Genomic DNA, 14,973 nt, shown 5'->3' with positions numbered 1-14,973 from the left:
AGGGAGCTGAGGCGTAAAACTGTACGTGCACTGAGGGTGGACAAGGAGGCCTATGTGCGAGGAATCTGTGAGGGGATAGAGCATCACCTGTGGACAGGTGATTCTCGTCCCGCTTACAGGGGAATTCGCGCATTACGTTCATCCAAGCCCATCCCTCGGAGCACTACAGTTCGAGCAGAGAGTGGTAGGCTCTTGACAGAGGACTCTGAAGTGAAGGCCCGCTGGGCCGGTTACTTTGAGCGGTTGTACCAGGCTGATCCCCCAACTGTCGAGTTGGACGTCAAGGGTGTTACAATCCCTGTTGCTGACCCTCGAATCAACTGTGGTCCACCATCGCTTGTGGAAACACGGGCTGCGGTGAACCAGTTGAAACGGGGCAAAGCTCCAGGGATCTGTGGCATCCATGCCGAACTTCTCAAGGCTGGTGGAAATGCTGCACTCGTGTCGTTGCATGCAGTTTTGTGCTCTGCCTGGAACACAGGCATCATCCCAACTGACTGGAAGAGGGGCCTTGTTGTCCCTCTCTGGAAAGGGAAGGGTGATCGCCAAGACTGGTGACGAGGGGTGACGCAACAACTACCGAGGGGTGACGCTGCTCTCAGTGCCGGGCAAGGTCTTTGCTCGGATAATTCTCGATAGGGTTTGCCACCATCTGCTTGAGCACCAGCGTCCAGAGCAGTCAGTCTTTACACCAAAGAGGTCAACGATTGACCGTATCCTTGCACTTCGTGTCCTCACCGAACGCAGACGAGAGTTTCGGCAGGGGCTGCTTGCAGCCTATGTTGATCTCTGTAAAGCGTTCGATTCAGTGAATCGGGATGTCCTCTGGAGGATTCTGGTCTTCGTGGGGTGCCACCAAAACTGATCGATCTGATGTCTGAACTCTACTCTGGTACTGAGAGTGCTGTGAAGTGTGGTGGTACCATCTCTGACTTATTTCCAGTTGTTACTGGAGTTCGTCAGGGATGTGTACTTGCCCCCACACTTTTCAGCACTTGTATGGACTGGATTCTAGGGAGGATGTCGGAGAGATCAAGTTGCGGTGCGTCATTTGGGAATGTCAAGATCTCGGACCTTGACTTTGCAGATGATGCAGTCATCTTTGCGGAGACTTTAGACATCCTCTTGGGGGCCCTTGAGGTGCTGAATGAGGAGTCGGAGCCATTGGGATTACGGGTTTCTTGGGTCAAAACTAAGATCCAGGCTTTCGGTGACATCTTGGATGCTGCTGTCCTGTCTGTGTCTGTTTGTGGTGAGGATGTTGAGGTCGTGGAGAGATTCACTTACCTTGGCAGTGATATTCATGTCTCTGCTGGCTGCGAGTCAGAGGTCAATAGAGGTCTGGGTCAGGCCTGGGGAGTCATGGATTCACTGGATCATGGGGTGTGGTGCTGCCGGTACCTGTGCGGGAGGACGAAAGTCCGAGTCTTCAGGTCCTTGGTACTTCCAGTCTTGCTCTATGGGTGCGAGACTTGGACTCTGACCAAGGATCTGAGACGGAGACTTAATTCCTTTGGTACCAGGTCTCTTCGGAGAAACCTTGGCTATCGCTGGTCGGATTTTGTGTCCAACGAGCGGTTGCTGAGAGAGACTCGGATGAGATTTGTTACCTGCATAGTCCGTGAGCGTCAGTTGCGGCTGTATGGACATGTGGCTCGTTTTCCTGACTCTGATCCTGCTCACCAGATTCTCTCAGCGAGGGAGTCTCATGAGCGGAGGAGGCCCGTGGGTCGACCACGTGCCTCATGGTTGCAACAGGTTGACCATCATCTCAAGGAGATGGGGATGGGCCTGGCATCTGCCTGGGGGATGGCCAGACGGAGGCCCCTGGAGTACCGGCGGAAAGTGGACGCAGCGACGTGCTGTTCTGGCACATGCTCCCATACCTGACCTGACCTGATCTGGATCCAGACCTTAACCAAAATCTAATTCGCTTGTTCTTGTCACCAACCCAACTCATTCATCAAGCTTTGTTATAATCGATGCACAACGTTTTGAAATATTGTGTTGTATATCATTTTTGGCCGCATATTTTTTATTATTATTATTGTTTTTTGTATACAATGTATGAGTGCTAACGCACAAGAAGGGGAACAGGAGACGAGAGGCAAGAGAAGGAAGGAAAAAACAGTGTAGAACAGAGAAATGAGATCAGTGGAAGGGAGAGAGGGGTATTTCAATGGTGAAGAATGATTGAAAAAATTCTCATATCTGGATCCAAATCTTCAACAAAAGTTTTTTTTTTGTATACCAAGTTGAGGCTCATGTAAAGAGCGAACACATAACATATGAAGAGGCAGGAGACAAGAGGGGCGGGAGAGGGAAGCCCAAAATAGTGGGGGAACAGAGACAATAGGAGATCTGTGGAAGGGATAGGGATGGGGTGGGGGTACACCGGGTAAACAAGATGTTACAACATGGAATTTCAGGAAGGAAAAGAGGGAATATGAAGGTGGGTTTGGGGCGAATTCATGGGGGCAGAAAAGATCAAGGTTTTGTACGGGGGAAGATATGAGATGGTGGTGAACCATTGATTTAATGAATTGGCCCTAAATTGAATCATTTGATCCTTGTGACACACCGAACCCATCCACCAAGTTTCGTGGACATCCATCAATAACTTTTTGAGATATCGTGCTCCCAAACAGATCGACAGACGGGGCTCAAAAGATATAACCTCCATCAAGTTTCGGTGGCAGAGGTAACAAACCTCTAACTGATAATTTCGAGTTATCCCTTTTATTGTGGAGCTTTGTGATTCCCACGACTTGCTGATTCCTGAATAATTCCAAGTAAAGCCAGTAATTTAATTCTCTTGCGTCCAGAAAAATCACATTATTACATTTCTCTTTTAATAAACATATTATGCATATATATATATATACACACACACACCTTTTTTTTATTTTTTATTTTTTTTTTTTTTTTACGTTAACTTCCTGAATGTGTACTGTAAGCACATTTATCACCTATGATGGAACTTTAGCTATGTTGGCATGAACGTCATGGTTACCAAAGCCATCACAGGCACAGTGCACCGACTAACTTGATATGATAAACACGAGCCTCGTTGAAGTAAAGGGAATAAAGGTCATCCATGGCACATTAAAACTACACGGAATCCCATGTGAAATGCAGAGATGCGCCTTGGGTAAAGAGAGCCCCCCATGTGATGCTATTCGAGCTAATAAGACATTATAAAGAAAGGGGGGGACGTATATGGCCAGTGATTTGCATTTTCATTGGACGAGTAAATGCTGGACTGACTAATTCACGTTTACGCACAAACCACACCTACACACACACACCCACACCCACACACCAGGGTGGAGGAACAGGTAGAACGAGAAAAGGGCGGAGAGAGAGAGAGAGAGAGTCAGGCGGATCCGGTTGGGCTTTTCCTGATAACATCGTGAAGGTTTTCAGTTTAGAGTCCTGAGCTCGGCGTGTTTAAGTTCCCAGGTGGATATTATACTCTCGGCGTGTTCAAGTTCCCAGGTGGATATTTTTCTCTCGGCTTGTTGGCCGAACAAGGGAGCCGTGCACCTTTGCTTTCACTACGCCCAGGTAAGAACTCAAATTGAGGAAATGCCTCCATGTTTCTTCTTTCCTTATCGCTTAAATGTGTTGTTTTTATTTTATTTATAAACTTCTGTCTCGTTCAGCAAACGCACCTCTACCCACCCTTTTTTACTTTTTTTTTTTTTAATATTGTCGTATGTTACCTCCTCCTCCACCCCCCATTTGTCCCCAACCAACCCGCATTTTAATCTGTTCTGCCCTTCCCCCACATTTTCTCTGCTGCCTGTCCTCATCCCAGTCTTTTGTCTGTTGTTTTTCTCCCACCCTTTTTATTGTCTGAGTTGCTCCCCCCCCCTCTTCCTCCTTTATATGTGGTTAGACTTCTGTTTTATGTTTCTTTTAAAATTATTTGTGGATGCCAAGCTCCAATCCAGAATGCAAACCATGAACTGTGACACTCCCCTGCCCCCAACCCTCAGCCCAATTAATTTCAACACATTTCCATAACCAAAGTGTCTTTTCATAACTTATCTGTCAGGGCAAAGATAGACATGATAAGAGCATGATTACATGTATCGACATGGACCTATCATAAAAATAATGTGTAAACGCATTTATGAACGACATGGCTACTTGGTAGAGCGCATGCCTCGGGTTGAACCCGAATCTGGATTCGGATGTTCACCAAAATTGAATCGATTAGTGCTTGTCACATCCCCCAACATGTTCACCAAGTTTTGACCGAATCTGCCCACAAATTTTTGAGATATCCTGCTATATATCATATTTGGCCCTCAATGGTGAGGAATCACTTTAAAATTTTAGGATCCAGATCTTCACCAAAATATAAAATCAGTTCATCCTTGTCACACACCAAACCCGTCCACCAAATTTCATCCAAATCCGTCAACAGCTTTTTGAGATATCCTGCACACAAACACAGGCAGACGGGTGAAACCATAACCTCCGTCCACCTGAGGTGGGTGGACGAAATTAGAACAGCACTCGTAGAGTGTAGTCTCACCTCGTGTGTTCATTTTGAACACGCAACAATTGTGGCTCATTGCTATTATTAGTATTATGACCCATATGCCCGCATCATCCATGCACCCTATTATGTCACATAGTTACTTGACATGGGTTATGAACGTCATAAAGTGAATTCTTCACTCACACCCGGTCATAGATCAGATACAAGAAGTTTCAGATTTTTCAGATAAAGATTTCAATTTAACCGATTATGGCTGGAGTACCACTTCACTGATTATATCATCGTTATCACCCTATATATACCCCATGAAGAGTTGATGACATCTGCCAAGTTTCAATTTTTTTAGTTGAGTGGTTTTGGTTTTGGAGAAAATGATGTCCAATTTTTTTCCCCTTTAATCCAATATGGCTGCTATACCGTGTGACATATGATGTCAGCTTCATGGAGTCTCCCCTATGCTTAAAGTTTTGCATCTATTGGATGTGCAGTTGTAGAGAAAACCAATTTTAAAGCGAAAAAATAGAGATGCGGACACACTCTTGCATGCCATTCGGTGTGAGACTAAGTAAGTCAATATAATGGACGTTTGGAGCCCAGTTTATACTTCGCCCATATCAAAGCATACGAAGTGCTCAACTCTCCACCTCCCCCCCCCTTTTTTTTTTGAATGAATGCTATTTTCAAAAACAGGCGATTCAACCTGAATTGATCATTTGGTGGTTGATCAAATCAAGACCGATATGTGCAGTATATTTTTGGGGGAATAAATTCGTGATAGATGTACCTGAGTGATTTTGAATTTGGACATTGACCCATTCTTCAATCAAGTTTTTAATCTGGGTCAAAATAACCCAACGAGACTCCGGTTTACATCCTGAGCTTGAGTCCAATGCCATTGTTGAAGCTGTATGCCTCTCTGATTTTATTTTTAATTTCCTGCTTTGTCATCATTCTTTCATATTACTTCTGCCTCCTTTCTTAACCTCTCCCCTTAAGCTTACATTAGTCTTTGAGGAGGTTTTAGTATATGTCTCACGAAGCCATTGTACAAAATCTGTTCCAAATACAGAGGAAGTACTCAGGTTGTCAGGCTGCAAAGACTTGCTTTTTGTTTGTCATCACCCTACCTTTTCTTTTTAACTCCCCCCTTAGTGCCTGGAGTGCATATGTTCTGATTCAAAACCATAGTGATTGAGCTATGTCTTATGCCAGCGCATATCCGGTTGCATATGAACCCCCTCCATCCTACTCTAAGGATCACCCTGATGATGTGCCTCGTCGTTCCTGGAATGAAAATGATGGCGAAGACTACAATCGCCCTCCTGGTTCCTACTACGTAGGTAGTGAATACCCTGATCATGTAGGCCCCATCAATTTTCGCTCATGGACCTCCCCTCCTGGGATCATTCGCATCCTTTTGGCCATTGTGATGCTGATTTGTGCTGCAGTCTTTGCGTGTGTTGCATCCACGCTGCAGTGGGATTACAATTACTCAAATATGGGTGGCGGCTATGGAGGGATTGGTGGCGGCTATGGAGGGATGGGTGGCAGCTATGGAGGGATGGGTGGTGGCTATGGAGGGATGGGTGGCGGTGGTTACAACTCGTATGGCACTTTACCTGACCCGTCGGGTGCTAAAGGATTCATGATAGCAATGGCCATCATCTGTTTCATCGTTGGGATCATATTGTTCATCATGTGCACGCTGAAATCACAAAGGACCCGCACACGCTCGTTCTACCTCGTCGTTATGATTGTCTCTGGAATTTTAGCTGGTTTTTTTCTCATCGCCACCATCGTCTACATTGTGGGCGTGAATCCATTAGCAAGCTCTTCTGGTTCTGTGAACTATGTGCAAATTCAATCGCTCTGCAATCAGTTCTACGCACCAACAATTTCTGGTGGCTACTGGAATCAATACCTCTACCACTACTGTGTGGTGGATCCACAGGAGGTAAGATATTCACGTGAAACTCTTGTCTTGCATTTGTGACTTAATTTTGCTGTTTTAATGTCATTATTTTGTAATCACTCTGTTATGCTGTCACATTATTTGGCCTTTACTGCAACATGGTAATATTGACAGCTAATGAACACTCACTTTATTGCGCTTTGTTTTGGCATTCATGGTCGGTCATTAGTTATCCAATCACGTGTGCTAATTTTGCATACCACTTGGATTGGCCTCCATACCTTAATCCCCAAAAAAAGATAAAAGTAGTAAATGGTCTGGTTACAAGTGCGACAACTTCTTTAATGACCCCAGTCATTCCCATGTCCTTGTGGGGTTGGTTGGGGAATGTTTTTGGCCCAAGATTTTCACTAACCAGGTGGTTAGGCCTTGACATTCAACTCAAGGTGGCAGTAATTTTGTAAATTATTCAGGGTGCCAGCGATAACTCGCCTCCTCGTCACAAGAAACTGTGGGATATTTAATAGCCACCAATTACCAGTGCTGGCAGATGGGTCCTCCGACTTTACATCCTCCGTATGGACGGCGCACGTATTGATGCCTCGCCCTGCATGTGAAACAAGAGGATAGTTGATAGCTGTGCCGAGATTCAAACCCAGGCGAGATAGCTCAAAGGTGAACGTGCATACCTTTAGGCTATCCTGCCAGCCCCAACTATACCCTTGGTGAACCTGCTTCTTATATCTGAAGAAGGTAAATAATGTTGCATAATATAAAACTGATCTCATCATTCATTTTCTTCATCTGTTTGATTGATGACCACACTTGTCATTAGTCACCCAATGCCAGATATTGTGCTTTGGTAGTCACAAAAAATATTCAAGATCTATATGACAAGAACAATTATCCAGTTTCTTTCCATCTCTTGTACTTTTAATGGCAGTCTGGCATCCATTCTTGCTTGCAAAGCTGTCCGCCTTTGTCATTCAAGACCACCTGGCTTGCGGAATTCCTCTTCCACCACAAACAGCATTTTCTTTCTAAGGCATCTTCTCTTTATTTCTTTCTTTGGAAGCCATTGTCCCCCTCGGCAGCTGCTCTTGCGACATAATACTGATCTCTTTACTTTTCAGGAAGAAGGTCGATATATTCTGCGTTACTAGTCATTTGTGTCAGGGACAGGTGTAGAATATGGTGGTTGGTATTGGGCTTGCCTGTGAACTCTCCGCTTGGTTTGAGATCCAAGGAAATGGGATCTAACTTCCAAGCTATTGCCTTGATGGCATGCATCATGAAATGTTCCATCCATTGAAAGAAATGCGAAAACAATTATCCGATCTTCTTGCAATTTACTTATGGGATTACAAATCATTCGAACAAGTGGCGTTTTACCAGGAGCTTTTTAAAAAAATTAATCCAGAATATTTTTTTTTGTCTGTCCTGTCTTTACGGGCTGGTAGGATAGCCTAGAGGTATGCACACTCACCTTTTGAGCTGTCTCCCCTGGGTTCAAATCTCAGCCTAGCGATAAACTGTCATCCTGGAGTTTAGCTTCCACAGTGATGCATCAATGTGTACGCTATCCATAAACTCGGTGTCTCATCTGCTGTAGCATTTAGTTTGTGGACGTTAAAGCTACTCTTCATGAAAAACACTGTGGGGAGTTTTCATTGGCACCCTGGGTAAATTCCAAATTCCTGCCTGTGCATTGCTTTGGCTGCAAAACTGTGTATCAGTAATGATGCAACTACTGGACTGAATTCAGAATTGTATCGCAGTGCAATATCCATTCACTGACAACAATAATAACTACCTGTTTTTACAAGTTGTCTTTATTAGTTGGGACCTGTACAACGAATGTAAAGTCATCAATTTGTACAGAATGCACAGTTGAGTCATATTTCACGATGCTATAGCAATACTAAGTTGTACTTACTTCAAGCTAAGGAAATCTGGCTTCATCATTAAGCTTACTTTGTGAAGCTATTAAGTGCAGAAGCGACTGCTAATATGGTATCACAAGTTGTATAGCATTTGGTTTGTAGCTGAGAAAATTGATGATTATTAATTCTTGGATATATAAAACTACAAGTTGGGTTATTGAGACTCAAATAAAATATCAAAAATGTTGAAAAAAAACAAAAACTCGGAGTGCAACACGGCAAGAATGGGCCAAATGGCCTCCTAATTTCCTTGGTATTGCATTTGAGTTTGTTTGTTTGTTTGTCTGTTTGTTTGTATGTCCACACAGAACTTTAGTGTTTTTCTCCGCAACTGCTTGTCAGATTGAGACTAAATTTTCACCATCAGAGCGATGACTCGTGTGGAATGTTTTATTGATACTTATAACGTCAAAAGTCACTTTGTGTGGCAGTTATGTTGGAAAAAAAAAAGGAAAAGTTTTGGAGCTCTGTCTCTCTGAAACTGCTCGAAGGAAAAAAAAAAATTAAAACTTGGCACATAAGCAAGTACTCCTTTTGAGGAATGTGATTTTTTTTTTTAATGACATCATAGGTGCCTTCGTTATGATGTCATAATTGCATATGTAGGACGCTACATCTGATTAGTATGATTTTTTTTTTTAGGTCATCTTAGGAAACAATGGTCCACACAAAAAAAATTGATATTGTTGTAGATTTCCGCCCGTTCGGCGTGCGGACGACTGCCTTAGCCCAATTGCGGCCGCGCGCGCTCACTGAACGCGCAATCTAATCGTAGCTTCCGGACAAACGCCAAAACCCAGCTACGGGTGTTTTTAATACACCATAAACCAGCCAACTATTCTGTCCATGCACTGCAGGGTCAATAGCCGAATTGTCGATATACCTAACTAGTCGCGCGGACAGAAATGCCGGGAGTTTATACCTCGACGGGGCCTGCACGAAAACGAGCCGCTTAAGCAGCTCGTTCCGTATGCGATTACCGAGCGGTTTTATATCGCCAAGCCCCGTCAGACAAGATGTACGTTTTATTGGCTTGATAATCAGCCAGCTAATTTCCCGAACGCATCATGGCAGTTAATGGAGAAAGGGACGCAACGAGCGGGTTGACATTCAAATAAACCAATGTGACCCGTATCTTGCCAAAAGGTGACCACGTGTGACTTTAAGGTCACACTGAGGTGAACAGAGCTGCTATCCACCAGGAGCGACTCCTTGAGGAATATCTGCCTACGAGAGATTCCGATGAGAATCGTTCTACAGAGTAACCATGAAAAATATGTGTTTGCCTCATAACGTCACCAAATGACGTCATAATGTCTCAAGCTTGACATATCTAGAAAGCACTCATCGAGGTGTTCAATTTGAGGTACTACACGATATTGTTCCTAAAACTTGAAAATTTGACCTTGGGGTCAAATATGTTTGACCTCAGGCGCTAACCATGAAGGTCAAGGCCAATCGCCACCAGAAATTAATCAGCTGAGCGCCAGAACATGAACTATATTCCCATGAAGTTTGAAGACTATCCGATCAAAATTACTCAAAAAATAAGGGTTTCGTCGACTCCCCTGATTTGCGACAAAGTGACCTTGACCTTTGACATTGACCTTCAAAATTTTGTGGACTGAAAGGGACCTCTATAGGCCTCTGATATGCGAAGTTACAAAAATTTCCAATGATAACTGTGCTCTGCAGAATTTTTTATACGTGATTACAGACAGACAGACAAACAAACACAAACAAACAAAAAAAACAAAAACATACAAGCTGACTAACATATCTTGCAAAAACTTCGTTTTGGCAAGATAACAATATGCATTTATTTCTACACAGGCAATGCAATGAATGGGGGGATGGGGGAAAAAGACATGAGCAAAAAGCCTACAGCCGATGTCTATTTATTATGTACATGCACTTACACAATTCACTACTTGAGCACAAGGCACTACAGACTTTCATGCAAAACTAAAGAAAGAAAGAACAGGCTCGTGAGCCTTTAATGTATTCAGGACCGGGATGACTGGAACAGTCCCTGAGAGACCGGGCCAGCTACCTGGCCACCCTCGTGGTGACTCAATGGGTCCTTGTTCGGCGACCCTCGGTGTCTTTGCTCAGACTCCCGAACTCCGACTGGCTCCCTTGGTCGTTCGGCCTTCACTGCGGCCTGGCTTCGCCGACCACGCGCTGGAGGAGTGAACGGGTCTCGACCCCAGCTTCCTGGTTGCGCCAGCGAACCAACTGCCCGCACTCCAACACTCCGAACTCCGAACTCAGCTCCCACCTCCGAACTCTCCAGCTCTCAATGGGGCGTCTCTCCACTCCCAACTCCCACCGACTCCGAACTCCCCCCACCAACTGCCTTTTCGGCCAGCGAACGCGGCTTTTTATTGCCCCAAGGGGAGGGGTCGCCGTGGGCTTTTTCACCTGAAATCAGCGCCCTCCCCCTTTTCACCTTTGAACCTTTACCCAGGCTGGAACCACCCCTCTCACCTCTGGCGCGTGGGGGTCAGGGGGGGGGGGTGGGCGGGGGTGAAATCCCAGGAGTCATTGGGCTCTTATCCTTTCTTGGTTGTAATGACCGTTGGTGTATTGGTGTTTGTGGAGATGGCATGGTTGTTGAGATGTCATGGTTGTAGTGTGGTTGGCGCTGTGGTGGGGATGGCGTGGTTGTTGAGATGAGATAGAAAAAGAATAACGGCTAACTCAAAGATGCACAGCCCGGCACACGAATAAATCCCTTTATACATCGGTGGGGAAATCTAACCTGGAACACACACTTACCTAAATAACTGACCTTTGGGGAACCTGACTGGTGTTCTGTGAATTTCCACAACCGTAACACTACCCCCTCCCCTTTTTACAGACTCGTCCCGAGTCGTCAAATTTTCGTGTGCCTTCATGTGCAAGTTCTCCCCTTGTATGATTTACCCTCGGATCCCTGAGTGCGACATTTGGTGTATCCGTGTCCCAAAAGTAAATAACCTATGGGCTGTGTAACTAACTAAACAGACTCACTCGTACAGATGACTTTACTAAAATTGCCGGCGCTACAACAAACACGACAAACAGGGGGAGTAAAACTTATTTACAATTTTACCTTAACCTTATAATTTTACACTAAACCATGGCCCAGGACTGTTAGACTCTGTGGGAAAAGGGGCATGGCAAATGTTATTCACAGTTTGTGAGGGTGAGCACCCCTGCAGCTGAAGGTCGGATGTCTTTGGGGCCTGTTCAAAAGGCCCCGTTGTCTGTCACAGAATCTTTTTCATGTATTCAGCTGCTGGAGGCAACTCACCCCAACCCGGCATGCCATATGCCATCCCACAGGCCATTTGAAGAGGGTAGCCAGGCTGCCCAAATGCAGTCTCTGGCTCCCTATGCAGGGACAAGAAGGTAGCCAGCTGCCCAATGCAGTCCCAAGCTTCCCCCTCGAATTGAAGTGGATGGGATGATGCAGAAACACAAGTACAGGGAGGTAGCTGGCTGCCCAATGCAGTCCCAGGCTCCTCCCTGCAATGAACTGGATGGACATGGATGCAAGCAAAACACGGTGCATGGGCTGCTCAATGCAGTCCCCGTGATGTAGCTGCAGTTTTTGCAAGACTGATGATCCTGGCGCACATGGTGATGGATGGAATACAGGGGCAAATGCAAGACACAAGGGCTAGCAGGCATGGGGTTAAGGCAGAGGCAGGCAGACAAGGCATGGTGAGGCCGGAACAGGCCACCATAGCACAAACAGGCCGGTAGGTGAAGCTGGCCGGCCTCTGGCCTCGTTGTGGAGGGAGTGCGGTGGTGCTGGCCGTTCTGAAGGCAAGCTGAGACCTACCCTACTGTCTCCCTCCCAACCTATCGCCTTTGCCTGTCTCTGTCCATACCCACTCCCTGAGTTTGCAAAAATCCAAATTTAGCCCCATCTTATTTATTTACTCTATTTATAATTTCATCTCCCTAACCCCCTTTATCGTCTATGTCTGACTAACCTATCATGTCACCTCGCCTACTCCCAACCCCTACGCTTCCTTCCTGGAGGGGAATAAGGGAGAGCTAGCGTCCTGTCTCGAGGCCCAATGAAGCCTCAGAATGGCCTCCTCAGATCTTGGCGATCTTCTTACCATGGTGAGTCCAGTGGCCAACCGAGAGCGAGGGGATGGATAGTGCTAAGGGGTACATCTCATCTACCCTGACATTGATTGACTCCTTAAACTGCCCCGGGGCTTTCAACAACCGCCTCTCACTTAAACTATTGGTTCTACCAACCAAGATTCCTGTCACCTGTGTTGGTGTCCTCACAAATTTGGGCCTTGCCCTCAAATTTTCACTCGTGCCCTTGCACGGTCTCATGGCTGGGCATCGTGGCTCACTTGGCACTACCCTCTGCCGATTCTCAAACTATGCCACCCCAGGCCCTGAGACTGTCTCCGAGCCTACCAGCTCCCTATGAACTGGGGAGTGCCCTCCCTGTCTACGCCCCCTCGATGCTCACGTGGCAGGCTGGCACCATGGGTCCCTTTTCCCCGGGTGCCCGTACCCATGACACTGCCCACGCTGCCATTGGCACTCTGGGTACCGCTTCATGCAGGCCCACCCGTGCCCACTACGCTATCCTGGCCCCTCTTGGGCCCTTGGCCTACCGCGGCCGACTAGCCCGGCACCCAGGGTACCCACTAAGCGATATTCACTGTTCGCAGCCACGCTCCCAGCCCGTCAACAGGACTCCTGCACCCCTCCAAACGGGTTTTGAGCCGACATTTGCACCAACAGCAAAACGACCTCCATTTTGTCAATTTAACTAACCCACTAACGAACATTACTCTGACCCCGGGGTCCCTTGGGTGGGAATCACTTCTCCCCCCAATCACTCATCGTGCCATGCATAACACATTCGCTCCATTCACACAGGCCCGCTGGCCCTCACTCACTCATTGTACATTTTTCACTCTCAATTCTCATCTCTCACATGGCTGAACACTGCCATTCTTCTTTACTGGAATCCCTCATCTAACTCGTGCTCCCTCGTCATCCCTTAAACTAGTAGCACATTCTTTTAACACTACATAGCGAAGCTACGTCCCCACTACACGTCCAAAGTCTGTCAATGTCCTCAAATCCGTTTCCCCCATGCTAAATCTGACCTAAGAATCCCTCTATCTAACCATTCCACAGGCTTCATGAGGAACTCACGTCCCCATGAAGCTGGTCTAACTAACTCTAACCCATCCCCCTTAGTACTTTCCTGTGCCCTAAGCAGGGGAGTCTCCTACCCCCTGCCTAGGAATCCTGTTTACCCGAAGTGGTGAGGCTTGCTTTTCTCTCTTTTTATTTTTTTTTTCCTATGTGCGGCAATTCACAACCTTCGCTCTTTTCCCGTGACGTCATGGCAGCTGTTCGCGTTTCTCGTCCCTTTCTCTTGAACGGTAACATCCGGCAGGGATTTCCCTTCTGCCGGATTCCAACCATGCGTGCAGCCACGATGTCACCTTGCGCATCCCAAGCAAGCCTAGCATTTTGAGGGGTTCCCCACGCGAGCACATGTGCTCTGCTCGCCCGTAACCCGCGCCGCGGAATCTCCGATGACGTTACTCACACCCCAAAACCGCGTGATTTCTCGCACAAGCCGGGGCACACGTAACGCATCGGGGAAACTGTTTCGCGCGCTCTGCGAACAGAACACGCAGCACAGGCCACACGGAGCTTTGCACACACGCTCGCCTGGAGAACCCGTCCGATCCAAATTCACAGTTTCCAGCCTAACTTCTGTCCGTCCGCGGGGTCGGCTTGTATCCACCGCGGGCGTTTCTGGACCGGATTTCACTTCCGCAGGCGCGCACGTGGCAGCCTCGTGCGAAGCACAGCACGGACCTCGCGCGCTGCTATGCGAATCCAGTACGGTTACCGAAACGGCTACGGCCGCTACACGGCCCTTATCCCTTGTCTGGCGCCATCTTTGTCGCCATTCAACGCACACACTCCCACGTGCCATGATGCTTGCACACCTCGCCATGACACCCAGACACGCGGTTGCGTTTTCCCACATACCATCTCCCATTTCCCTCTCATACCACTCTCTCACACACACGGTTCCTCTCACACATGGCGCTTCTTCCATACACTGCTTTTTACCCACGCACGCCATTTCACCCACGCTATGCGTGCGTTTCAGCACGCTCACTGCACTCGCACCTTTAACCACACACACCGGGACAATCGCACTGGGGATTCGCGCTCCCGGGGTCTCCATACCCTCCAAGCTCCGCGTGTACCCGTTCACAGCACTCGCCCGCTCTACCTCGTTCGGCATGACCGAACCCACCTGGTTGCGATCCGCTTGAAGGGGGCATCCCCTCTTAAATCCCCTTGGAGGCAGATTTTTCTAATGTCATGAACAAACTTTGGTATGTCATGGGTGATGAAGGCTGCAGTGAAGTTTCATCAGAATTGTGTGTATCATTTCTCAGAAGAAATAAAATACCTCTTTTATGGTGAGGGTGGGGGTGGGCATATCCTCCTTCTGTAGACCCCATCAGACCCCGTTTTTTTTTAATGCCATCACAGGTGATGTTGTTTGTGGTCAAATTTCATTTAAATTGTTTGTGTAGTTT

General features: G+C 46.9%; 2 protein-coding genes across 2 annotated transcripts in view; one reads left to right on the top strand and one right to left on the bottom strand.

Moving 5' to 3' along the window:
* Nucleotides 1-14,973, bottom strand: part of HERC1 (HECT and RLD domain containing E3 ubiquitin protein ligase family member 1) — a 964,782-nt gene that overhangs the window by 60,564 nt on the left and 889,245 nt on the right. The window lies entirely within an intron of this gene.
* OCLN (occludin) overlaps nt 3,312-14,973 on the top strand; it is a 57,135-nt gene continuing 45,473 nt past the window's right edge. The window contains exons 1-2 of the mRNA XM_085850294.1: nt 3,312-3,567; nt 5,666-6,467. Coding sequence (XP_085706420.1) covers nt 5,712-6,467 — 756 coding nt within the window. The 5' untranslated portion in view covers nt 3,312-3,567; nt 5,666-5,711. The remainder of the gene's footprint in view (nt 3,568-5,665; nt 6,468-14,973) is intronic.

Source organism: Eptatretus burgeri, chromosome 12, assembly GCF_056783735.1.
Source record: "Eptatretus burgeri isolate ZD-2024b chromosome 12, Ebu_testis_v1, whole genome shotgun sequence".
In the NCBI taxonomy this organism is placed as follows: domain Eukaryota; kingdom Metazoa; phylum Chordata; class Myxini; order Myxiniformes; family Myxinidae; genus Eptatretus; species Eptatretus burgeri.
Note: the sequence above shows the minus strand (reverse complement) of the source record. Positions and strands in the feature narration are given on the sequence as shown.